The following is a 27,941-nucleotide window of genomic DNA, read 5'->3' as shown; positions in this document are numbered from 1 at the left end:
TTTAGAAACAATTTTAAGCAAGGAGTCATTTATTATTTTATTGCATACGTATAAAAGAGGTACCAAAAAAAAAAAGAACAGCACTTTGTTTTTGTCAACAATTCCAGTGTGGCCTTTGTCACCCTCCACAGTTTAGGGAGGCTTTCTGTCATTTTATATCCTTGGCCTTGTTACACTTCTGTTCCAAACTGTCCTCATTTTTGTCTTCAAAAGCTTGTGACTGAGTTAGGCCTGGACGTGTTAACGCCAAATCCTCTGCCGTGCGTTTGCTGCGCAGCCCTTTGGTTTCTCCAGTGAATCGCCTTCACTTTGCTGGTGTTTGTTAATATAGTTATGTAAATCCGACAGTTCCCGTTTTAAGATGTCATTAGGTTTGTGTGATGGAAACTGGTGTCTGGGGGAACCGTCTGTTTTGAGTTGTGGCTTAGAGCAATGGAGATTTGCAACTCTCTTTTCATTGTTTTCTCCTCTGCTTTCAACATTACAGTCCCATCATGATTACATCAACCATATGTGTGCGATCAGTGTTGTGTTACAGTCATGCACTAACATGCTCCCTCCGTGTGTCACATCTTTCTCACCCCATCCCGTTTCTTCCCATAAGACCCCTTCGCTCTCTCGGACTCCAACCCAGCACCTTCAGGTTTAGACCTTTTCTCCATGATGACAGTGGACAGTAATAACACGGGTAGTTCACTGGATGCCTGTTTTAGCTCTGCGGTGGCACAGCCCTCCCCATCCCCTTCACCGCTCTTCACCACCACGTCCAGCACCATCACCACCGCTGCAACCATTTCATCCCCCAACGCCGCCAACCCTGCAACTGACTTTTTCAGCGGTAAACATTAGAAATGCGTGTGGTCTCTTCTTCATTTCACTTGATGAACATCCTCCTGGTTTCTCCTGCCATTGGTTTTGTCGGGCTAATGCACACTTACTGATGGTCCTCTTTCATTTCATCTTGCCTGCTTCTTCTTTAATCCCTTTTTTCATTCTTGTCAGCATTATCATCATTTCATAGTGTTTGATTATTTTAATGTGCTTATCTCTGGGTTTGCATGTATTTGTAGATTTCTTTGATTCCATGCCAGATACAAGTATGACCAAAGCAAACCCCACCACTGCCACCACCAACGCCTCTGTTGACTTGTTTTCAGCAGGTATTCTACTGCAACAACCATGTCCTCAGCATTTTTATCGGTCACCGTTCTTTGACTTTGATGAAGAAATAATTAGTGCTACCAGGCAAATATTTCCTATAATGCACGGCCTGTTATGTCTCCGTTCCCCTGGCAGATTTTTGGATTAAAAGTATAGTCAAACAAGTGCCAACTTAAAATGATTTCCCTTCTATGTTATGTTATAATAAGCTGAAATATTTATATTCATCTTTCATTATTTGCAATCTGTTAAAGCTACAGTGTGTAGGATTTAGTGCCATCTTGTGGTGAGGTTGTACATTCATCACCGGTCATGATTTTGTTTCCCTTCCTGTTTTTACTCCTTTGGTATTGAAGATTCACGCTCTCTTGTTGATGACAAGCGAAGGCATGGGTTTTTTTTGCTAGTTGGAAAGAATGGAATCTCCAGTTTACTGTTTGGCGCGTACAGCCGACATGTGAATGCAACATTAGTGCATCAAAAACAAGTGCGCTAGCACCAATGGGTTGTGAGATACAATGAGAGGTATTTTGCTTTTAGACAAAGGTCAAATCCGGCTTTTCTACACTCAACAAAAATATAAACGCAACACTTTTGGTTTTGCTCCCATTTTGTATGAGATGAACTCAAAGATCTAAAACTTTTTCCACATACACAATATCACCATTTCCCTCAAATATTGTTCACAAACTAGTCTAAATCTATGATAGTGAGCACTTCTCCTTTGCTGAGATAATCCATCCCACCTCACAGGTGTGCCATATCAAGATGCTGATTAGACACCATGATTAGTGCACAGGTGTGCCTTAGACTGCCCACAATAAAAGGCCACTCTGAAAGGTGCAGTTTTATCACACAGCACAATGCCACAGATGTCGCAAGATTTGAGGGAGCGTGCAATTGGCATGCTGACAGCAGGAATGTCAACCAGAGCTGTTGCTCGTGTATTGAATGTTCATTTCTCTACCATAAGCCGTCTCCAAAGGCGTTTCAGAGAATTTGGCAGTACATCCAACCAGCCTCACAACCGCAGACCACGTGTAACCACACCAGCCAGGACCTCCACATCCAGCATGTTCACCTCCAAGATCGTCTGAGACCAGCCACTCGGACAGCTGCTGAAACAATCGGTTTGCATAACCAAAGAATTTCTGCACAAACTGTCAGAAACCATCTCAGGGAAGCTCATCTGCATGCTCGTCGTCCTCATCGGGGTCTCGACCTGACTCCAGTTCGTCGTCGTAACCCGACTTGAGTGGGCAAATGCTCACATTCGCTGGTGTTTGGCACGTTGGAGAGGTGTTCTCTTCACGGATGAATCCCGGTTCACACTGTCCAGGGCAGATGGCAGACAGCGTGTGTGGCGTCGTGTGGGTGAGCGGTTTTCTGATGTCAATGTTGTGGATCGAGTGGCCCATGGTGGCGGTGGGGTTATGGTATGGGCAGGCGTCTGTTATGGACGAAGAACACAGGTGCATTTTATTGATGGCATTTTGAATGCACAGAGATACCGTGACGAGATCCTGAGGCCCATTGTTGTGCCATACATCCAAGAACATCACCTCATGTTGCAGCAGGATAATGCACGGCCCCATGTTGCAAGGATCTGTACACAATTCTTGGAAGCTGAAAATGTTCCAGTTCTTGCATGGCCGGCATACTCACCGGACATGTCACCCATTGAGCATGTTTGGGATGCTCTGGACCGGCATATACGACAGCGTGTACCAGTTCCTGCCAATATCCAGCAACTTCGCACAGCCATTGAAGAGGAGTGGACCAACATTCCACAGGCCACAATTGACAACCTGATCAACTCTATGCGAAGGAGATGTGTTGCACTGCATGAGGCAAATGGTGGTCACACCAGATACTGACTGGTATCCCCCCCCCAATAAAACAAAACTGCACCTTTCAGAGTGGCCTTTATTGTGGGCAGTCTAAGGCACACCTGTGCACTAATCATGGTGTCTAATCAGCATCTTGATATGGCACACCTGTGAGGTGGGATGGATTATCTCAGCAAAGGAGAAGTGCTCACTATCACAGATTTAGACTGGTTTGTGAACAATATTTGAGGGAAATGGTGATATTGTGTATGTGGAAAAAGTTTTAGATCTTTGAGTTCATCTCATACAAAATGGAGCAAAACCAAAAGTGTTGCATTTATATTTTTGAGTGTAGTTATTTCCATGAAAAATGTGGTCTCCAAGTGTATTAAGCCTATAAACTAGTGGCGATGAGAGTAATTTGCGTATTTTCTTGATTTTGACGATCACTGACGCAAAGATTTCCATTTCTGAAAAAGTGCTCGGTAGAGCTCGTAGAAACTTGACTTTTCGCATATAATTTGACATTGAAATTAAAAGCACATGATGATCAGTTTCTCATATATGATGTAACTTTCACGGACACACACGCAGTCACGGATCTACGGAGTTAATATGAAGCACGTTGTGGAATTTTTTCATACATTTGTGTGTTTGTGCATTAAACATCATCTCCGCCTTGCCCTCCCTCCCAGCAGATGTTTTCAACTCCCCCGCCCCCATCATCTCCTCCGGAGCCGTCATGAGCCTGTTTGGCGGTGGGTAACTCGCATGGCCGCCTGCCTTCAGGTGTCGAAAGCGGCAGGTTGAATCTGGGAAAGAGAGAATTGAGGAACTGATACTGTTTTCATCAAAACTTTATAAATGTCACAACTACTGGGTTTGTTGTTTGCCATCAGTTCCAACAATGTGTGGTTTTTGTTCTCTGACTTCCCCATAATTGACTGGTGACCTTTTGTTGGTCTTATTATATTTATTATGATATAAACACATGCCTGACAAATGCCTGTGCATGCATTTTTATGCATGCGTGTGCATAATGACTGTTTAGAATTTTGATCAAACATCTTCTGAATGCATTCATATTTGCAGCACTTTTTTCCGGCACTACCAGTTTGAAGCCGTGGCTGACTGTTCCTCCTTCTGTGCCCTCATGCTGCGACGGACTTGGCCCACTTTGACCTGGCATCGTATGGCCTAACCTGCCAGAGTCCACAGGAGGAGACGCTGCTGCTGCTCCTCCTCCTGCTGCTGCTCCTCCTCCTCCTGCTGCTGCTGCTCCTGCTGCTCCCAGTGCCGAGCTGATGTCAGGTAAAAGATCTGAAATGTGCAGCGCCGTAATGCATGTGCAAAGGGTTGCATGCAAGCATGTTGCAAGAATTTCCCTGCAAGATTTCCATTGACACACTGTGTGAATATTGTCAAGCTGAGCAACTGCACAGTTCATTTGAAGCATGATAGCTGATGGTTTGACTGCATATTTGCAGAATTTATCATTTATTGCACCCATGCATAGGAGCATTTTCAGTCCTAAACATCATCTCCATCTTGCCCTCCATGCATTCCAACTTCATACAAAATAACTCAAATATTTGATCTGATTTGGATCGATTTTGCGAGTGTTTGAGGAACACTTAAGGAAAAAGTGATTTGATTTGGACAAAAAACAGTTCACGGTCAAGGTCACAGACCAAGATCAAACTTTTGGCCCAATGCTTATGTGATTCTGGGATATTCAGAATGTTTGTTTTGAGGAACTGGTTAAAGACACACCTATGATTACTATTAAATATCATTATGAAGTCATATACCACCTTTCTATTAGTCACATGACCTTTTGACCTTGGTGACTTTGAAAGGTCAAACTCACTTATAACAAGTTTTTTCAAGGAACTGATTAAAGATACATCTAAGCTTAATATGAAACACTAATATCAAGTAATATATCAGTGTTTGGTTGATCACAGGACCCTTTGACCTTGGTTGACCTTGAAAGGTCAAACATATTCATAATGGCTGTTTTAAAGAATGGGCTATAGCTACACTTAGGGTTACTATTTAACACTAATATGTTGTATTGGTCTCATGGTTCCTTGACCTTACAAGTAATAACTGGTTAACTCACACAGTTTGTAGCCAAACATGGTGGAAAGATATGTTGTTAGTCAATTTGAATTTTGACAGAGTCGATTGAAAAAACACATTATTATAACACTGAATCACAAAGCATTAATCTACATGGATTTGTGTCACATGTGCCAGGTGTGAGTGCCTGTTGTTTTTATTAACAGTGGTCACTATTAAAGGGGTCATATTATTCACTTTTTCAGCAAGCAACTACAGACAAGCACACCTTTAAAGCATAAAATAGTTTGTAGCCAAAAAAACAACAACAAAAAAACAAATGTTTGATTTCTTTGCCTGTTTTATTTGGGAAACTGAGCTGCTGTTTGCCACACCCCATCTGTCTTCAGGGAGGGGTCAGCTCCTGTCTCCTGGATACGCTATGGGTCCAGATACGCTGTAAATTTTGCAGGATGATTTGTACATGCACAGAGGATTGTGCAGCTCCGACGATGTTTGATATTAACAGTTAAACACGATGCAGCCTTAAAATAAAATCAATAGACGTGATAAAAACACATTTGGCGCAATATGACCCCTTTAATGAAATAGCTCACTGTAAAGGTGTTGTACTGTGTTCTCACCAACATTTGTTTGCAAATTGATTTGACATGCATGATTAGAAAAAATTTATTATAATTTGATGAAAGATGATTAGCCTCAAGATAGAAATCATATTGAATATGCACCAATCAGAATTTAAGGTTTTTGCAGAGTTATGTAAATCTCACTTTAAAATCTGAATTCTATAACTTAAGGGTAAATATTTACCTTTTCTTACTTCTAGTTTTTATCCGTGTTAAATTATTTCCCCAAAGCAATCATACCCATTTTCAGTTATGATGATGCCATGAAAGGATCACCTCATTTGCATACGTGCTCTCATTCTTAATCTTTGCACCAAACTCTCATTTTTCATCTGTGCAGCCGGTTACTGTGCCTTTTGTGCTTTGTGTTATATAACTGATGGTTTGCCACACTTCTCCTTTCTTTCCTTTCCCTCTGTCATTCACACTACACCCTCTCATGGTTTCTTTGTGTTCTTTTCTTAAATCTCATTGCATTTTTCTTCTCCCTCTCTATCTCTGGCATCCGTGTTTTTCCTCTCCTGCTCCTGCTCTTTCTTTCTCTTTCTGTCTGACTCTTGAGCTGGCTCATTGCTTGCTTCCTGCCATTTGATTGGGTGAGTTTCCTTGCCTTTTCAACATGCTAATATTCCAGAGTGCACTGCTGCATTGCAGTGGCGGCGAGCTCAGCTGCACTGTCCCTCGCGCCAGAACACTGACCGTTTACTAGATGCTTGTGAACAGGATTTAATGCTTTAGTGATTCGCTCTCGGTTGCAGCGCTTTGCAGTTCATTATATTTTGTGCAGTCATGAAACTCATGCACTTTATTTTATGAATGTGACGGTAAGCACTAAATATGTTGTTGATATTGCAGGATCTATAATGGGTATGGGAGGGGTTTTACAGAGGCTCCACAGAGCAAATTAAGTTTTATTTCATTCATCCATATTGCAAATTAACAATGTGCATACTTCTCAAATCATCTGTAAGAGAAAAATATATGACAAAGCCTCTTTGGCTAAAAAAAAAAAAAGGGAGAGAGAGAGGGTGCCCCTTTCTTGATATCATGGATAGCATTCTAGAAAGTCACGGTCTATAATAGTCACAAATCGGGGTGTAACGATCATGCATTTTGATGCGCTGGACTTGTATGTGTGCAAAAACAACCCCAGTGTAACTTTAGTACAGGGGTGAGAAACATAGGCCAAAATGGAGAAGAATTTCCTTGGAAAAATCTGCCTCAGCAGGTGGTTTTACTTGTAGTGCAGCATTTAACTGAAACAATCATGCAAACGGTGATAAAAGCATCAAATTTGGCAGAAATACTCCTTAGACACTCCTCTTAAAAAAACAGATTGCTACTTCACTTTTCAATCAGTGGTCAGGTAGGGATCAATTGAAGAATTACACAGAGGTCAAAATTAAAAGATGCTCCAATCATACTGAAAAATATTCCACATTATTTGCCTGATCATAATGATTCAAAAAGGTATAGTTTGGACTATCTGTGACTGAATTCTATGGACTTACGGCAAACAGCAAGAATGGTGACAAAGGTCAGTTTTATTTTGTACAGGGGTCAAAGTTAAAGTTGCTCCAATTTTGGTAAAAGGTGGTTCAAATTATTGGTTGAGCTAATAGGATTAATAAATGGATAGTGTTGACAGTGTTGAATGCTTGGTCTCCAAAGTAAAGGTCAAACAAGGTCTATTGGATTCTATGGACATGTGACATATGTTAACTCGTAACGTGATAAGTAAGAATGATACGTGGTCCAAACTATTCCTTTATAGAACCATGTTAACTCAACTAGTAATTTGCATCACGGTTTACCAAAATTGGAGCAACTTTTGACCCCTGTACAAACCGACACTGACCTTTGTCACCATTCTTGCTGTTTTTATCCCATATCTCCAAAGAATTCAGTTACAGATAGTCCAAACTATACCTTTTGGAATCTTTATGATCAGGCAAATAATGTGGTATAGGTTTCAATATGATTGGAGCATCTTTTATTTTGACTCCTGTGTAATTCTTCAATTGACCTCTACCTGAACGCCAACTGAAAATTCAAGTGGCCAATCTATTTTTTCAAAAGAGGAGTGTCTGAGGACTATTTCTGCTGAATTTGATGCTTTTATCACCATTTGTAGGATTCCGCTCTAAATATTCTCCTATCTCCTGCACTATTGAGTTACACCCCTTAATTTAAATTTCTGATCATCTGTGAAATCACCCGCTGAGGCGAGCACAAGCAAGGTAAACCTGCACAGTCTTGGTGCTTTGTGGCACATTATTGCCCTTCGGATGACGTCCACAGAAATCCAAGGGATTCCCATATGTTAGAGTTTGCATTGGGAAAAAAAAAAAAGGAATTTTGGAATGCCTTGAAGCTCCCGCACAATGACAGAATATCCTGGTTCGTGACAGACACAAAGGATTTCAAAGGTTTTAACACTTTTAAAGCCAGATTGAAGATGCATTTGTTCTCCGTTTCGTTTAGTTTGCATAATTGTTACTATGCTTTTTCTTGTTCTTTTAATATTTATGTTTCTATTCCTCTTTTAATTGTGCTTTTAATCTTTTAATTTATTTTAATTTGGTTTTGGGTTGTTTCTGTGAAGCGCCTTGGGGCGACGCTGTCGTGAGTTGGCGCTCTACAAATTGAATAAATTGAATTCAGTTGAAATTAAATTGATGCAAGAATGGGGGCGCTAAGCATTCAGGTCTTTTACTTTTTAATTTCCTGTGGAATGGCAATGTTCTAGGGACATATAACACACATACCAAACAGTTAATTTCAGATCAATATTTCATCACTGTAAAGCCTTCTTTCACAGTGACACTGCAACGTTATCTGGTGACAAAACGTTGTGGTGTGGAGAAGACTATTGTTGTTATCGTATTTGCCAAATGCAATAATCACTAGCAGCCAAAAACGATGTGATCCTTTCATAACACGTTTGGTCACAGATGAGCAATGGTGCGTTTCAGCTACATGCATGCTAAAACGTCAAGCTAGCTGGCTCGTTGAGCTGTTGTGTTAGCTTGTGTAGCATAGCTCGCTAGCTTTGTCACTATTTTTATGACCACTAGTGTGGCTGTGGCACAGGAGCATTAAAAAATAAAAAAGGATTGACTACTTCAAAACCATCATGAAAATGTACTTGCACCTATGGGAAGGAATAAATCAATCTACTTTAGTTATAAAGGGGTCATATTATACAACAGTTTTAGCAATAATATAGATGGCAGATGTCTCTGTTTTTACTTTGGAGCCAAAATTCCTCATAGATAATGAGGTGATGCATCTTTGAAAAAGTAAATCAGGTGTCTAATTTGTGATGTGCAGTATTGCCACAGTTACTTTGAAAAGTTACTTTATTAGTGTTGTTATACAGTTACTTTATAGCAGCTTTATGCAGTTACTTTATTAGAAGCTGCCAACAACTTGTAACTAATAAGCAGTCTAACTAATAAGGTAATTAGTAATCTAACTGGTTACTCAAGGTTGAGTAATCAGCAAAGTAACTCTTAGTCACTTTGCAGATTAGTCTATCTTAAAAATAACCAAGTTACATTCCTAATTACTTTATTAATTACATTCAGCAGCTGCCAACAAGTTGTTGGCTCTAAGAAATGAAACACAGAGGTTTTAAATGTAATTAATAGTTATTTTCAATATACTCGCAATTGTTAATTTTTGGGATTTAAGTAATAATGTTTCATTTGATTTAATTAATTTCAACTACAATATTGTTTTGCATTTAATTGACAATGTTATGTGGAAAAAGTTACCTTAACTTTATCAATTAAATTCAACATTTTAGTTCTTTGAGTGCAGGTGCTAATAAAGTAACTTAATAAAGTAACTGTAAAATGTAACTGTATAAAGTAACTAATAAAGTAACTTTTATTAGTTTTTTACTCTACTGTGACATATGTCACAGTAGAGTAAAATGAGACTTTTTGGGACCAAATATCTACAGTCCCAGTTGTACATATGGGAGGCTTTAAGAAGATTTAACTTAAAACTTCAAACATACTAAGTGTAAGGTTTTTTGTTTTTTTTAAAAACACTTTTGCAAAATATGGCCCCTTTCTTCATTTGCTGTGATTGTGTAGTGGCATACTCATATTGCAACCTGTGTCTGTGTTGCCATGCACATATCTTCTGGTTGTCATGGCAGTGATCAGTGGTAAAAGAAGGTTGGCAGTATTTGTGTGAGTGTGAAGATGCTAATCTCTGAACCGCTCTTCTTCCTCCTGTAGTATTTGATGGATTAGGGGACGTAATGAAGCCCACAGTGACCCCTCAGGCGGGAGACGTTGTCACCACAATGGCTAACATGGCTAGTAGTAAGTACGGATTCTCATTTTCAGGGTTCACCCATTCACTTACATGAAGTCTTTTGTAGCACTGGAAAAACGAATTAATCTGATGTCTCTGTTTCAGATCTCACAATGGGAACCCCAGCCCCTCAGGTAGCTCCCCCCAGCTGGGGTGCTCCCATGGTAAATGTTGTCTGTGTCTTACAGCATGGAGTGGAGTCGCATGGCAGCAACAGGCAGAGTGTAGCACCAGGCGCAATTCTTCACCCGGCACGCCAGGGTTGTGTTCAACCCAGTTAAACAAGCAAAACTGTTTACAATTCTAACCAATCACAGAAGAAGATGTTGCAATTTTCCTACATTTTGTTGGGCTGAACCCAAGTTGCAGGCCTACTCTGCAGCTGAGTAACAGGGAACTTGAATAATAATGCCTCCTGCAGCATGTACGTAGACAAATTATTCATTCATTCATTCATTTTCTGACGCTTATCCTGATTTGGGTCACAATGGCTGTAGACCAAGCAGCAAAGTCCTTTAACGCTTCCTGGGGATCATGTTCCTCCTGGATCTTAATATTCTGTGGTCATTTTTAAATACACGTTGTAGAAGCAGAAGGATCCACAGTATCTCAAATTCAATTTTTTCCTGACAATTGATTTCGTTTAAAATGATTGATGTGATATTGACAGTGAAATTATATCAGACATATGCCACTTTTGTCAAGGAGGAGTCTAAATATGGACGTCTGTCACATATGTCACAGCCATCAAAAATGAATCGTTTCAGGCGTAAATTTTGTTTATAGCAGAAGAACCTATACACACGCACAAATAGAATTGTGGGACTTTGACGAAGAATTAACATGTTATACAAGGCATATGTAGGTGTGAAAGTATATTAAAAAACCATCTGCACTATATGACCCCTTTAAAATGGCAATGAGGGAATACAGGCAGTTTCACACTGACGTGTGCTGCACTTCTCCCATCGGAAAACATTTTTCCTCCTGCTTTCCTGTGCATGTGTAAAAGAATTTAGAGGTGTTTGCAGTGTCTGAGTGTGTGCACCATTTGGTCATCTGTAGGTTAATCCAATGAGGGTTCATTGTTGTGTTTGTGTCACATTTGTGTCATGCCTTGCAGTGTGCGTGTGTGTGTCTTGTGTCATGTGTAGTGTAGTAACATCCCAACTTGCTCTCCCTCCCCTCCGCACCTGTAGCCCGTACCCATGGGTGTCTCTCCTTTTATGGGGTGTCACCCCAGCTTCAGCATGGTAAGGCCAACAGTCCCATTGGTGCAGGGACATTTAGGAATACCTAAGATGGGCAATCATGCCTTTAGGTGGCCTGTACACACACACTCCGCACAGCACCAACTGTGTCTTATGTGTTCTTTTGTCTCTCCCTGTGAAAGTCCGGGGCACCTGGCACCGGAGCTCCATGATGCCCATGGTTAGGCCAGGCTTCTCTGCCAGTGGGACTACCCTGGAGCACCGGTAAAGAGTTCAAGTCCTGACAACCATCCACATCCCTCTAATATGACATTTAAGCGCTCACATTGACATTTGTCCACAGATGTCTCCAGGGATGGGTCAGAGCCCCAGAAAGCCTCCCCCGCCCAGGAACGCTTTGGATGATCTCAACATTAAGGACTCATGTAGGCCGAGTGAGCCGTAAACGCGCAAGGTACACACTCTGTCTCTCATGTCCAGATTGGACACAACACAAGCCATCAGCTGTGATAAGTCCAGATTGGTTGATTATCAGGCAAACACCTGCATCCCTATACTCGGCACTGGGACATGATTCCATTTTCTGGTTCAGTTTTTTCAAGTTCACAACCATCCTCTGGGAAAGGGGAAAAAATTAGGATGGAGGCAATTTATTCCAAATATAAGAATTAAATCATCACTTTTACAGCCAGTTTTCTTGAGACAAGTCGGGGGGGGGGGGGGGGGGGGGGGGGTACATAAACATTTCCAAGTCACTGAATATGTGTTGGACTTTTAAATCAATAATTAAGAAATAAAATCGTATCTTTGAAATTATTTATGGGATTATAGTCAAGAGTACTTGCACGTCTCATGTTGCTTCATTAACATATTAGATCGACTGCACAACCCTTCAAAAAAATTTCACTGTAAATTGTCAGTGACATTTGGCACACGGTTTCTCTTTTACTGTATTTCTGTCTCAGATAGATGTGTCACATGAGAGCAGCAATGCTATAACTCTAAAATCTTCCAAAGTGATATGTAATCAATGTGTAATGTGTTGAAGTAAGGAAGAAATAAACAGAAAGTAAATATCCTTGCCTGGAATTTCAGTATCAGTCATGTGTCTTGTATTGTACTACAATAAATCCAGGATTAAACATAGTACAGTACAAGAAAAAAATCTGTAGCAAATTGCAATGTAGCTGTATGAGGTTACTGAAAATGAAAATTAATATCTATATTCAACAAAGAAATGCATTGGACTGAATCATAACGTATTGAATCAGTCCACAATACAAAGAGTGGGAGTGGGAGGGGCTTTTTGCACAATAGTGTGGATACCTGACTTGGGCCCGATGGGACTTGATGGGTCAGTCTGGGTTCGGTCAGATATTTAGATATAATACTTAGGTTTAAGTGGGGTTTGGTCATGTCAGCACAAGGACACTGAATGTTTGGAAAGTTTTCTGAAAGGATGACATCATAGCCCTGCTTCTCTGAGCTCTGCAGTTCATAATGAATGACGTTGTTGTTGTCGCTGTTGATGTCAACAGTGTAATTTAACATACTTTTTTGGCATGGTGGATCAAAGGATGACTTTGGTGAATGCTCATTGTGAATAAATGGAGCACTGTCACACTCATTAAAAAAATTGCAGAAAGGACTTTCATCTTTTAAAATACGTTCTTTTTCTTCTTGTTGGTGGTGGGACAAAGCAGGACTATGTTCACAAGCAATTTTGCATGATAAGGAATTAAGTATTCCCGATGTCTTCTTCCGAAGTAAGGCCATCTTATGTGGATAACAGTATTCGTCAGGCTGTGATGATGAATCCAACTGAAAGACTTAGCTGGTCAAATAAAAAGACTTTATTTTATCTGTGTGCTAAGGTAGCCAACAGGTCTGGTTCACATGATGTAAATGTTAGTTTTTGTTAATTAAGAAAATAAAAATAGAGTATATAACAGCTTTCTTCCTGTTTCAGGGATTTCTTTGGGATTAATAACAGACATTAACTGGTTGGGTCCAGACAGACACATTAAAATGCCTGTCAGGTTGGGGTTGGGTTCGATCACTACTCTTTCAGATGTGGGTCGGGTTCGGACAGAAATATGACGCCTGAACCGCACACCATCGTGCTTTTCACTCACAGATTTTATTCAAGGCATTTCTGCGTGACAGTTTCTTCCGACTTCTCTCCATAGGTTTGTCGTCATGTCTGGATCTCCATGAATGTGGACGTCTGCACTTCCCCACTGCCCCTCCTGCGTCAAACCCAACCCCCTCTTCCAACCAGCCATCATCTCTACAAACCTTGCCCTCTGACCTCTAACCAGCCGAAGGCCATGCAATCGTGCCCACCCTAGTCTAGTGTTGTAGCACAACTGTGAATGTGAACCCCTACAGAAAATTAAATTCTGTTTATGTGCGTGCGGGTGTGCGTGTACTTCAGTGTTGATCTTTACTTATATACTACAAGAAAAATGCACAAAAAAAGTAACCGTGTATTTAGATTCATTCTGGTTTTTCACATCAGCTGACTTGGAATGGTGGCTATATGATATATTCTTTGCGCATTTCCCAGACAACAATTGTGTTGTTAAATGTGGACTGTGTTCGGTGTATGTAATTTCACTGGCCAACCCCCCAGCCCGGCGCCACTTCTCTCTTCCCGTTGTTTAACCTGATACTGAGCTATGTTTGTCTCATTAAAATCCTTTGCTGTACTTGGCCGTCAATCCTCTAACTTTAACTTCAACATTTTCAGAACAATACTAAGTCAAAATGTCACTGAAAACACGTCCAACTTGCACTGCGAATCTGGATTTATCATAGTTTTCTTTTTTATTTTAGCTTTTTTTTAAGGAATTGTATGAATCATGCAAAAAAGTTATAAACTGTGTTCACACTAATATGCATTTTAGACTATTTTGCTGATTGCACACTTTATTTTGAAAGAAAAATATCTTATTTTAGTTGCAAACAAATTATATGGTTCATAAAGGGGCAAATGGATTGACAAAATTCCTGCTTCCTTGTATCTCGTTCTAAAATTGGGAAGTATTAAAACGGATATGTTGCCTAGAGTGTTTACTGCTGCGCCCTCTGCTGTTGTGGAGTAACACTGCATCACAGCGGCTGGAGTCAATCTGGGCTACATTCTAAACCTCTCAAATAGAAATTTACTGTCTCTGTGCCCACATAAGATGGCATTTGCCTTTGAGCGAATGCACACCTTTTGGCAGGGAGATGCAAAAAAGCATTTGTTGATGTAATTGGAATGTGGCCTTGGTCCTCCTCAGGTTCTTTTTGGTGCAGCACGAGGACTCTTGTTGTAAATCAAGTACGATGGCTGTCCATAAGTATAGGTCCTTTTTATTTTTTTCAAAACTATATGGATTTCATTCATATGTTTTTACGTCAGACATGCTTGAACCCTCGTGCGCATGCGTGAGTTTTTCCACGCCTGTCGGTGACGTCATTCGCCTGTGAGCACTCCTTGTGGGAGGAGTCGTCCAGCCCCTCGTCGGAATTCCTTTGTCTGAGACGTTGCTGAGAGACTGGCGCTTTGTTTGATCAAAATTTTTTCTAAACCTGTGAGACACATCGAAGTGGACACGGTTTGAAAAATTAAGCTGGTTTTTGGTGAAAATTTTAACGGCTGAGAGATTTTGAGGTGATACTGACGCTTTAAGGACTTCCCACGGAGCAAGACGTCGTGCAGCGCTCCCAGGCGCCGTCGTCAGCCTGTTTCAAGCTGAAAACATCCACATTTCAGGCTCTATTGATCCAGGACGTCATGAGAGAACAGAAGTTTCAGAAGAAGTCTGTTTCAGCATTTTATCCGGATATTCCACTGTTAAAGGAGATTTTTTTTAAATGAAAGACGTGCGGGGCGGATTGCAGCGTCGGCTCGCAGCCGCCGCGATGCTCCACCACAGGAAAAACACCTCCGTTGGAAGCCTTAAGGACAAGTTGGAACATGCCCAACTGTTAAACAATTTCTCAGATACTCACTCCACTGAAAGCCATCAAAAGCCGCCTGGATTTTACAAATGGTTATCAACACGGAGGTGTTTTTCCTGTGCCGCCGCACCGCGCCAGCTGCGTCCCAACGCGCGTACCCGTCCACACGTCTTTCATTAAAAAAATCTCCTTTAACAGTGGAATATCTGGATAAAATGCTGAAACCAACTTCTTCTGAAACTTCTGTTCTCTCACGACATCCTGGATCAATAGAGCCTGAAATGTGGAGGTTTTCAGCTTGAACAGGCTGACGACGGCGCCTAGGAGCGCTGCGCAACGTCCCAGTCCTTAAAGCGACAGTATCACCTCAAAATCTCTCATCAGCCGTTAAAATTTCACCGAAAACCAGCTTAATTTTTCGAACCGTGTCCACTTCGATGTGTCTCACAGGTTTAGAAAAAATTTTGATCAAACAAAGCGCCAGTCTCTCAGCAACTTCTCAGACAAAGGAATTCCGACGAGGGGCTGGACGACTCCTCCCACAAGGAGTGCTCACAGGCGAATGACGTCACCGACAGGCGTGGAAAAACTCACGCATGCGCACGAGGGTTCAAGCATGTCTGACGTAAAAACATATGAATGAAATCCATATAGTTTTTGAAAAAAATAAAAAGGACCTATACTTTATTGACAGACCTCGTATGCGCTGTTCTCTGTGGTGTTTATTTAAAAAGTGACTGTATCCATTGTGATGGTACAAAGTGTTGAAAGAAAATAAAGATGAATATGAAAGATAAAACAAAAGAGTGTACAAATAATGTTTGCTTATTATTCGAAGCCTGTTTTGATTTGAGCAACTGGAGGTATGGATACCATCGTCCTCACCCCTTCTCCCCACGTGCATGTGAATCCAAATGAGATGCAATAAAATACGAATACACTGATCTAAAACACCGTCATGGCTCATCACTGATCAGGTTTTATACATTTGTTTCGGTATTTATTTGAATTGTTGCTTATGACAATACAAACTGTCTATCCAGTCCTTGGTAGACTTCTCAGGATAGACTGAGGAGTCAGAATAAATAAAAAATTCTGCAGAAAGACTAATGCTGTTTAAAAAAAAAAAAAACCTCAGATTTGTTTTCCAGCAAAACAAGGATGAGAGACAAATCTACCCAGGAATTGGTTTTAAACAATCTTAATGAGTTGGGATGGCAAATTATGTTGTGTGGGTGTAAGTTGACCCTATAATTACTCTCAAGGGATTTATTTGGGCAAGGGCAAGGTCACTGGAAATCAAAGTTCAAAATGTTGGTTTATTCCGTAGTTTTTCCCCCATCTCCAAACTCTTTGGCTAATTTCAAACAACTGTAGTGGATGAGTTACCTCAAAATTGCCCTTCAAGGGTTTGTTGTGACAAAGGTCAAGGTGATTGGGGGTGAATGGTCAAAAATATTTCTCTCTGAGTTTAACCAACTTGCCACTAATGTAGCGGGTCTGGAATGCCCAGCAAGGTCAAATTCACTGCATTAATTGAGATCAAGGTCTGTTTTTGTTGACCTAACTCCTCCTCCAGTTCCTTTTGCTATGTTCTACCAAATTGGTATACCAATGAAGGGTGACCCCAAAATTGTCCTTAAAGAATTAGTTTTAGCAAATGTCAAGGTCAAAGAATTTTATTTTCAACACAATTTGAGACAAATGTGACACATTCCAGATTGCCCAGGCAAGGTCACTCAGATGTCCATCAATTAAGTGAAAATCGAGGTCAGCAGGCTCAAATGTCAGATTGCCTTACTGTATTAATGTCTGCAGGTACTATTACCTATAGTACTGAGAATTTGTATCTGGAATTGTAAAAAAAAAAAAAAATCTAAGTTTGAGATTTTCTATTCACAGCCACCAAAAAAAAGCCATTAATTTGATTAATTTTTGCCACCAACAAAGACCAAAGGAGGGCGTGTACTTGTAGAACAGTCACATGATTCATGCATTTCTGCTGAAGGAGAAGTTCAGTTCAGTTGAAGCCCAACTGTACATATCTGTATCACATGTTCCTCTTTGCACAGTCACCAGAAAACTGCAACATGGACCAGCTCAACGGTACGGCCGTCACTCTAAATACACCGCCAACATTCATCCTGTATCTCTCAACCGTCTGGTACCAGTGGTGAAAATCTCCTTTTGCTTTGTGGTGGGAGTTCCTGGCAACATAGCGGTGATCATCCTCAGACCAAACAGGGAGCACCTGTCCACCCTGAGCCAGTGTTTGATGACTAATTTGGCCGTGTCAGATCCCTCTGCCTGAGTACCCTACCTATATGGATTTATGCTTTGCTGAACGATTGGATCTTTGGTAGGGTGGCATGTAAGGTGGTTTCCTGTGTTCTGTACTGCAGTATTTTCTGTAGCCTGCTGTCTGTTACGGCTCTGAGCATTCAGCGCTACCTTTAGGTGGTTGCACCAGAAGAGATGGCTGGACAAGATGGGAAAATGATTTGGCTGGTGGTTGGCCTGTGGATTATCGCATTGATCTTCTCCATCCCCAACGTGGTTGTTCGAGAGGTGAGCAAAGAGGAGCCACTGTACTGCGATCACGAGTTCTCCTCCAAAACCCAGTTTGCGGCCGTGTTCCTGTCGGAAACCTTGTTGGCGTTCGTGTTTCCGTTTTCTGTGGTGACATTGGCGTACATTCGCATTACAAAGCGTGAACCAGGCAGTGTTCTTTAACAATCCACAGACAACATGCCTCATCACCAGTATCATGGTGGCCTTTTTCCTTCTGTGGACTCCGTATCATGTAGTGAGTATGGTGGCTGTGGGAGTGAAGTTGGCGGAGAAACAACAACCTGTTGGAACTCTATGAGAAATACTGGAGAATTGCTGCATCGCTGACATTTGTGAACAGCTGCTTGGATCCACTCCTTTATGCTTTCGCCTCTGGAAAGATCTGCACCATGTTGAAAATGGATTTTAAATGCAAATGGTGTCACGAGGGAAACTCAGTCAGCCCACCGAATTGTCTCACTGTTAACCAACTGATACACGTACAATGTGCAAATAAGATAAAGCTTTTCAGTTTACTGCAAGTTTAATTGGAAAAAAGTACATCGACAGAGAATAAAACCAGTGTTTTGGATACTCCTAAGTGCCATTATTTTTCATAACTATGATCCAGTTTGAACTCAGGGTGCCTTTGTGTAATCTATAAAACATGTGTCCTTTTTCTCTTCTCAGCCTCTCCTTTCCAAAACTCAGATTGGTGTGTACATTCTGAACATCTCTGAAGAGCTCAGATGCAACACAAATTTTAGTTGAGGTAAACATATGAGTAAATATTACAATTTGAACATACCACTTACATTTTACTGATGGAAATCTGGACATTTTCTAATGAGGTTTGCTTGAATCACCACTTTAAATGCATTTTATTACATTTAAAAAATGAGTTTTGCATTCAAACTCTCCATACACAAACTGTGTCTCCTTTTTGACAAACTACTGTATTTCCATATAAGTCTCACCTGTTAAAAAAGCCCTCTTAAAGAGAAAAAAAAACATAAGTTCGTACCCTTTTTCTGTATTTTCAGCTCATTCATTGGGATTTTTGTGCATTGTTGAAGTCTACTTTTTATTGCTGCCATTTATTCTGTTATATTGGAGGTTGTTTTGTTTAGTGCTTTTGATATGAATGAATGAATGAATTTATTATTCGGCACACAGATCAATAACAAAAAGTCATAAAAAGAACACTTAACAGTGTGCCCATGTGTCCGAAAGGGTGTAGGCAGAAGTGAAGCTTATAAATACCCTCCCCTTATATCATTAAAAAATAAAAAATTATACATATATAAATATAGATACTTATAACAACAATACCAAAGAAATGTGCATGAACAATATAACTTAATCAATGCATTATAATTTCAAAACACAACCAAACAAGCAATAGTGCACAATCCCAAACATAATAACACAATCGGTAAACCTAATTTTCAACATATCACAAGTAATTTTATTATTTTTGTAAAGCCTTTTAAAGCCAACTAAGGTACCAAGTAATTTACAGTTATTCCAAATGTCAACACCTTTAACGGAAACACAATGATTTTTTACATCCATCCATCCATCCATCCATTTTCTTCCGCTTTATCCGGAGTCGGGTCGTGGGGGCAGCAGCTCAAGCAAAGTATAGTATAGTACAGTATAGTAAAAAGTTCCAAATAGTTATATGATTATTATTACAAATATCAAACACATGATTTTTTTTAGTGTATATAAGTCACACCTGAATATAAGTTTCAGATGCAATTTGTACTTCAGAAAATATGGTACTTTAGATCCACATTAAAAAAATATTAAATACATATTTTGTGTTTTATTTTTTATATATTTCCAACATTTGTTTGTGGTTTTAAGCACAGAAAATTTGCAAAACTTCCTTCATCGCTCTTTTTGCAATTTAATAGATAGTCGACAGCTAATATAAAGGATGTTTTTGTTTTTGAGTAAATGAATTGCTGGTAGGTTGAGAGAAGTGTGGCACACTGCATTCTCCTTCAAAATAAAAGTGAGAATAGATGTTGCTCAGTGAGCACCTGCTATAACAAAACCCATTTAGCAACTTTCACGATAACCAGGTTTATTAAGAGAGCTTAAAAATATCTGGATCTCATGAAGGCACATCTGAAGAAAAAGGAGCAAAAGTCACACTGCGAACTGATATACTCTTCTAACACCCAATATGTAGCCTGGCTGCTGACAGAATCCATACTGGAATTTATTGTTCCCTTTTCTCTTGTGACATTTGCATATATTCGCATTCATAGAAGTGTGAACCAGGCAGCATTTTTTTAACCATCCACAGACAACATGGGTCGTCACCGCCATCATTTGAATGTTTTTTGTTCTGTGGGCACCGTATCATGTCACTAATGTGGTGATTGTGGTGTCAGTTTTGCTGAATAATGTCATGTTGCTGAGCTTTTGTGTGAAAATGCAGAATATTGCTACAGCAGTGGTGTTTTTGCACAGCTGCCTGAATCCACTCCTTTATGCGTTTGCTTCTCAGAAGATACGCATCATGTGCAAAAACATATTTAAACATAAATGTTGTCATGCAGAATCTCAGACAAGTGGGACCTCCTAATTATTCCAAGGTGATGAAAAAAATCCACGGTGGTCATCATATATCGGTACCAGTGGCTGCCAACTCTGATGCCACCCTGAGCTGGACCCGTTCTTTTGAGTTGGATATCAACTGTCTTGTATGTAACTCCACCTTTGGTGTTTGCCAAGTGTGCTGTAATGTAATCATACATTTTAAGGTTCATGTTAAAGCTGTATGGCCTTTCAAATTTCACAAAACTGACAAAATTTAGTTTCTACTGAAATCCAAGCATCATAATGTAGGTTTATTTTTGTAACTTTTTGCAAAATTACAGCTCATTTGAATAAAGAGAACATATTTTTCTTGGGTTTGGGGGAATTCCATAGCAAATATTGTTCTTTCCATCTGACTGTGTCACGCAGATGGAGTGCAGGAGGAAGCACGTGTGTGCATGCGTGTGTTTCTGAGATTACCTGTGACCTGACCCCCACTTGGCTGATGCATGTTCCCAGGAAGTGCACGCTAGCATCTGTAAGATTCCTTTTCACATCAGAGGTGTTATCTGGCTACAAATCAGCATTTTTAGATTTAAAAGAGCTGATGTCTTGCAAGCTGTTACAAAATATGAGAAACATATTCGATTTATGCAGAATAAGATGTTTGGAGTGTTTTCATCCATCTTGGATTATTTTGTTTAAGATAGCAGCCAGGAGTTCATGGCATCTGGTCGCTCGAATTTCTCCCCTTCAGGGGTAGAAATTCTAAATCATTTCCAGACAGCACAAATTTCAATCATATTTTGAATCCATTATTTAAATGGCAAGAAATAAAATTATAGTGGTGCCAAAGAAAATTATATACATATTTATGTAATTGTGTTTATGTGTGCATGCATGTATATATGTGCGTATACATTTCTTATTTTTATAGTATAAGGGATGGGTATTTATAAGCTTTACTAATGCCCTCACCCTTTCTATCACATGGGTACATTCATGAGTTGTTTTGTTATGAATTTTTGTTGTTGTTGATTTGTGTGCCTAATAAATAAATTCATTCATTCATTCAATTTTTTTTTTTTTTTTTTTTTTTTTTTTTTGGCTTACATCTAAAAAACCCAAAGGCCATACAGCTTCAAACTGTTTTTTTTTTTTTTTTTTTAAGTTTTGTGCTTTATTTATTTTGAACTACATTCACTTATCTTATGTGTATCTATTAATGTTAAAGCACATGAACTATATAATTTCAAACAAAAAAAGTGCTATATCAATAAAGTTATTATTTATTGTTATCACCTTTATGATACGAGTTTGAGAGCTGCATTATTGTCCTTTTCCCACCCACTTTTATCCATCCAGTAAGGTTTGTCTCACCACTCTGCCAATGTTTCCATATACATTGTTCTCCTGTGATAGATGTGCATTTTGAGAAAGTCACCTTGATGAAGTTAACTTGATTTTCCATTGTCATTCTTTGACATTTTCATACCTTCCTGTGCAGCTAATGCATCACTGTGCATATACTTGTCAGTGACACTTTAAGATTTGTCTGTCATAGACATTCATTGCTGGACTGGCATATGCTTATAATAAAAAAATCTTTATAAATACATAAATCATGTAACAAATGTCTTCAAATTGGCATGCTTTTTAGAATATTTTTTGACATTACTTTTTATTTTTCTAATTCAAAGTTTGGAAAAAAGCTATTTTGTTTGGCCAATTGGACCCAATACCACCATTGCGACCTAGTTCCCTTACCAAAAAGTAGTATATGCAAGTATGTTTCAAGTATACTTCTAGTTTACTTTTTATATACTTATCAGTACTATTTTTTGGTAAGGGTTGTTGCACAATCATTGGCAGCATTAAAAGAAAAAGTTAATTTGGAAGCCAAAAAAAAACAAAAAAAAAAAAACAAGGCTTCATCACCAAGTACCAAATTATTTAAAACAAAAACAAATCGAAGGGTTATAGGTTTTGTTGGAGCCTTTGTCCCACAAAAACTATGTCACCATTTCTACAGTGCCCTCTGATGTTACGATCAAGGGGCATCCACTTACATTCAGAAGAAGCACTAAATAAAATTATTTCCCAGAGGGTGCTATTGTGCCATCTGCTGGTGTGGAGTATTACTGCATCATAGCAACTGGTCAATCTAGTATAGGATACTTTCAAGGTGGTCTTTCTGTGTCCACATGAGATGACAGCTTATATAATTTGGGGTGGAAAATAAATGCAATACAATGAACTATTTGTGGATGCAACTGGAATGTGGTGTCAATACTCCCACTTGTCAAAGTGCTGCAAAAGAAAAAAAAAAATGTACATGAAGTGTTCACTATTCAGAAGGTTCTTTATTTCCAACTTAAGTTCATCTCAAAACATTGTAGCAATGCAAAGTATTGAAAAATAAAAATGAAAATGACAAACGAATGGGGATGATTGCTAATTATTCATAACATAAACATTAACCTACTTTATCTACATGGTTGCCCCCAACAATGGAGGCTGTCATGTTGGACTGCCATGTTGATACAGAGGCCCAAATGGGACATACTTACTCTGCTTTTGGAATTTTGCTGCAGTCGAAGAGAAAGAAAAGGTAATCAGCCATTATTGCCCGAGACACCACCTATTGGATGCTAATGTAGGCTAACATGGTTGAGAACCTTGATTTTTTTTGGGAAATGGAAGCTCATACATATTGCCTAGTGCAAGAGAAGGCAAAGGAGCATGAATCCCCATCGCCAAAGAAGAAGAACATTTGAAGAGAAACAAAATCACGACCTGCGATGACATAATGCAATCTGCAACCTCACCACTAGATGACACTGAACCCTGCACACTGTAGCTTTAAATGTCACATGAACTGAATGTAGCTTGTTAGTTTTTTACCAGCAATAATATGGATCAGATTGAAGAGTAGATTGTATTTAGAGCCCTTTTTGATATTATTTGTGCAGTTTGTGGCAACTGTTGTATGACTTCTGAACTGACTAACAAAAAAACGCATGTTATCAATACAATGTATTTTTAGGATCCTATTTAAATGATTGCACTTTAATTCGAATGATTGTCATTATGCATATAACATTTCTCTCTAATGTAAAACTGTGATGGAATTAGTGCTATACTGGTGAGTAATTATTTTTACATGGCAAAGAAAGGTTGGTGTTTTGGGGGAATGGGACTCTTCTTAAAAAGGCAAAGTTCTTTCAAACATCTCTAAAATTGACAGACAGATGGGAAAACGTTTCAGTTCCAAAATCAGGGACATACTGGATTAATCTATGGCCTGACAAACTATGACTGAACATGCTTCATCTTGAATTCTACTCGAATGTGTCTGTAGAACAGCCGTAGAGTGTTTCTTGACTCTGCAGTTCAAAGCTCTTTGCAAAGTTTGGGGTCTCCGTGGATCCAGTGGCAGATCTGGGCATATTTGGGAGCGGTGATCCTCACTGCCACATTATAGTCCTGCTGCCCACCCCCATCCATATCCACCTGGTGATGGCCTGAGAATACCCCAATTATCCTCCTCTGCCAACTCCCCTTTCTTGCTCCATCTCCCCCCAGTTGTCTCAGACGAACGTACACGCCTGCACCTGTCGCACCTGGTTCAGCGTCACAGCGCTGGTACATCAAATCATCAGACTCTTCTGCCACAGAACAAAACGATACACTACTTTCTCATTCCTGTGGCCGTCCAGGAGACTTCTGTCAGCGTCGTAGCCCGAGAAGTGGATCCGTGTCAGCGGAACATCAGACGGAACAATTCCGAGCTTCATAAACCTTTGCTTGGCGCGTCGTTTCAGTTCCAGGACGGCATAATTATAGTCAGGGGAGTGGCTTGAGCTCGTGTTGTGGATCCATCCTTGGGGGATTTGGGTTTGTTTGACGGGGGTCCAGCGGAAAACAGGCACCTGTCTGGCTTCAGTACCACGTCGGACACGGTTGAGCCTTCGCCTTTTTTGGTTCCCTCCTGTCCCAAACTCACCTTCACCTTCCACCCCGTGCCCCGTTCTTCCTCTTTGCCTCCTGCCTTTCCCTCTCTTTTGCCCTCTCCCTATATCTCCTTCTATATTATTCCTTCCTTCACCTTCCTCCATTAGCACTCCTTTCTCCTCGCCAATGCTCCCACCTCTGCGCCGTCCTTTTCTCTTTTTGCCTCCTCTTCTTTTTACCTTAAGCTGGAGCAATCCTACTTTAAGTTGTCTGGCAGTCTGAAGGTAGTCCTGCCCATCATGGATGCAGCTGGCCGCTGTTAGTACGTGACTTGGTGATATAAGGACTCCAGAGCACCCTGAGGAGAGACGTACGGCGGTCGAAAATGGGTAATTAGTGCTGAAATGTGAGTTGGAGATCACAAACCGGCCATCTGCTCCGTAGATGTGGCGTTTTCTACGGGTGCGTGTTGAGGGGCAATCCAGGCTACCTTGGGACATCTCATTAAAACCTTCTAAAACAACACATGTACGCGTGACAGTACTGTTCTCATACATTGTCTGATAGCCGAGAATCCTTTCTTGCTCTCTCTGATCCATATTCGGTAGCCGACTTTGACACTCTATTCCACAGAGTCTATTCATACCTCCCTTTTCTTCATCTTCATCCTGTCCTTTGAATAAAGGGGTGTTTAAAACCTGTGTGTGTGTGTCCACTAGGAGTGGGATGCTCTGCCTGGTCCATCTGGACGCGGTACCATTCTTATCTTCACCAGAAATCCCAGAAATTGTCAGAACAGCTGCACAGAGCAGCAGACAGAAGTATTTAAGGTCCATCCCACTGAGAAGAGACAAAGAAACATATTATAGAACTATCAAATTCCAGGCTTATTGTGTATGTGGCCAGCAGAGGGCGCCAACACTTAAATTCTAAACAGCAAAAGTACAGCCCAGTATGAGCAGTTTGTGCCATTTTATTTAAAATTAACTTCGAATATGAGATTATTGTGGTTTCATATAAGGTGAATATCAGTGTAATTGAGTAAAGCTCACTTTAATAGTTGTTTTGGGACAAAAGGAGGAAAATCACCTTTTCAAAAAAATATTTGAAATAATGGAGATAGTATGATATATTTGTGATATAAAAATTGCTGGGTTTTGTAAATAACATTTAAAAGAAGGGATGATTTTGAGTTTATAAGAATTTCAAGTTCATGCATAAGTTTTGCAATAAATAAATAAATAAATAAAAGTAACAAACGCAAACTCCAAAATGCACCTACCTGTAAACATTCAGGAAGCCAGCAATTTCCAGAAAATATTGCAGATGTGAGGAATGCAAAAGCTCACTCTGTCCAAAAAGCTTCCAGCAGACTGGCTTCCATTAAATCCCGGACTCAAGTCTTGCAGAAATCTGCAAGTGATGTAGACAAAGAAAAAAAAAGTTGAGGAAGAGGCAGAGGAGGGAGCTGTTCGGTGCACGAGATGAAAAAGGAGTGAAGTTTCTGATGACATGATGACATTTTAGGGTGGAAGCTGAGCCACGTGGAGAGGAATTTAGGTGTTATTTGAGGATTACAGATAGATTTACCCCCCTGCCTCCAAATAAATTTACTTATCATACTGTTTTCTGAGATGAGGCTGTAAAATATGACTCACAAAAGTGCAAACCATAAAGGACTATAACACCAAAAACAAATCAGATCATTAAAACAGTTTTGCATCATCAAATCCCACAAAAATAAATAAATAAATGTAATGAGTTCTTCCATAGCTCAAGGTCTACAACTCCAACAGATATAATGTAACTGACAGTAACTAAGAGACAGGCAAATTATAAAACCTGGTAAGTTAATGTAACTCAAAAATGTGTTGAAACTAATCAGCACGGGTCAATTATATATATATATATATATATATATATATATATATATATATATATATATATATATAAAATTAAGTGGCACCAACTGTTATTTAATGTAATTTAGTTAAATTAGCTATTTTACAGTGTAGACAGACACATAAAAATTAAAAACATTGCCTCGTCGGTGGAATTTTAAAAATTCAATAAACCATAGTAGATGTATAGACAGCGGGGGAAAAGGTAATTTAATTCATTAACCCTCTGGAGTCGTCTGACGCGTCTCTGCATCAATGTCACGTGACCGAATTAAGTGGACCTAACATCCAATTTACCGCAGTCTGAGTCTCTGTTTGAATGTGTTGAAACTGCAGACTTCAAACCATATACCAGTTTTAAATTCTGTTGATAGGCCGATTACAAATTGAATCATAAATAATTATTTACGGGATGCTTTTTCCTGAATATTAGGTTTATGTTTGGTGCAGGTATTTGCAGAACACCACACCAAATGGGACTCTCCCTTGATGAGTCAGCTCCACATGGCTGCAGGAGAGGGGGAGGGGGGGAAAACATGACTTCATCACTAGTAGAAAAACCATGACCTAAACCAATCACATGGGTTGGTTGCTGAGGACACTGGACAAAACACCACCAAAGGCAGACTAAAGTACCAACACTGCCTCCCAGTGGACAACAGGAGGAGTGACACTCCTGTGGGTGAGGTTTTTGAGTGGCACAATTTGTGTGGCATCTTATTGTTTTGTAAGTAGTTGTACAAAAAAATGCCCAAAGCATTTTCTGCATTTTAATGTAAATAGTTGTATATAACTTGTTGTTGTTTGCTACAGTTGTACATATGTTTTTGAAATTTACAACTCATATTTGCATTCTAAGTTATAAAAATGATTTGTTGAACATTTTTACTGTTTTCACAGTAAAACAAATTCTATTCAGATTTTATGTTTTTCTGTGAATTTAGGTTCATCGTGTTAATACAGCATGTCAGAATGAAAGAAAAACTGTAAAGTCACACAGGTGAGGTTGTGCTGAAAAGAAAATTACACCAAACAAGGCAAAGTAAACAGTTTTTAAGGTAAATTATGAAGGTAAAACCAAAAGTAGTCACAAAGGGCCAATTATAACCTGAACTCCAGAGGGTTAAGAAGAAATGTATATCAAGTAAAAACTGCATGAGAGTTTATCAGAGAGCTGTTTTCAACACATTTCTTGTTTGTTTGTTTTGAGTTTATACAGAACATCTTCCAACAATGAGTGGTTGATAGTTGATAGTTCAGCCAGTGGAGTTGGGAGATGATGTCTTGAGATTTACAGGTCAACTTTATCACTTAAGAAATGGTTCACACAGATATAACAAGTACAAACAAGTGTCAGCTCAGTTTTATATCAGCTGTCATGATAATCTGTTATATTATCACAAACTTTCTTATTTCTTTGTTCTGCCCCTTTACACAAAGACAGTCCAAATTTAAATAGTCTCTATTTCAAACCAGGCAAAAAATATTTGTACCAGATTTCAATGAGTCATCCTCCAAGCAACAAAACCAGCATGAAGTGGGGTTAAAACATGTTTTTTGTGGTAAACATGAGCAAAGTGTGGGGGGAAAAACTGCCTTTGTATCATGATAGCCTAACTTGCTGAGTCATTATCACCACTATGTCAACAAAAAATGGAAGAAAATTGTAATGCTTCGGCACAATGTAAATGATCTGAAAAGCACCTAATTTGCCTGTGACAGAAAGCTTGAGAAAATGATCAGATAATGTTGACATGCAAATCAAGGTTCCGTTTAATGTGTGAT

General features: G+C 39.6%; 1 protein-coding gene and 2 pseudogenes across 1 annotated transcript; 2 read left to right on the top strand and 1 right to left on the bottom strand.

Annotated features, from left to right (window-relative positions):
* LOC117502709 overlaps positions 1 to 14,405 on the top strand; it is a 48,005-nt pseudogene extending 33,600 nt beyond the window's left edge.
* A 2,774-nt stretch (positions 14,406 to 17,179) lies between these two features.
* LOC117503595 lies at positions 17,180 to 20,398 on the top strand (annotated as a pseudogene).
* Positions 20,399 to 22,644: 2,246 nt separating this feature from the next.
* LOC117503261 (inactive serine protease 35-like) lies at positions 22,645 to 25,805 on the bottom strand. Its single transcript, XM_034162469.1, is given in 3 exon segments — positions 22,645 to 23,987; positions 23,990 to 25,095; positions 25,538 to 25,805. Coding segments are annotated over 2 exon segments (1,395 nt in total). The 5' UTR covers positions 25,092 to 25,095; positions 25,538 to 25,805; the 3' UTR covers positions 22,645 to 23,694.
* Between the last annotated feature and the right edge of the window lie 2,136 nt (positions 25,806 to 27,941).

Source organism: Thalassophryne amazonica, chromosome 21, assembly GCF_902500255.1.
Source record: "Thalassophryne amazonica chromosome 21, fThaAma1.1, whole genome shotgun sequence".
Lineage (NCBI taxonomy): Eukaryota > Metazoa > Chordata > Actinopteri > Batrachoidiformes > Batrachoididae > Thalassophryne > Thalassophryne amazonica.
This window is presented reverse-complemented; position numbering and strand designations above follow the sequence as displayed.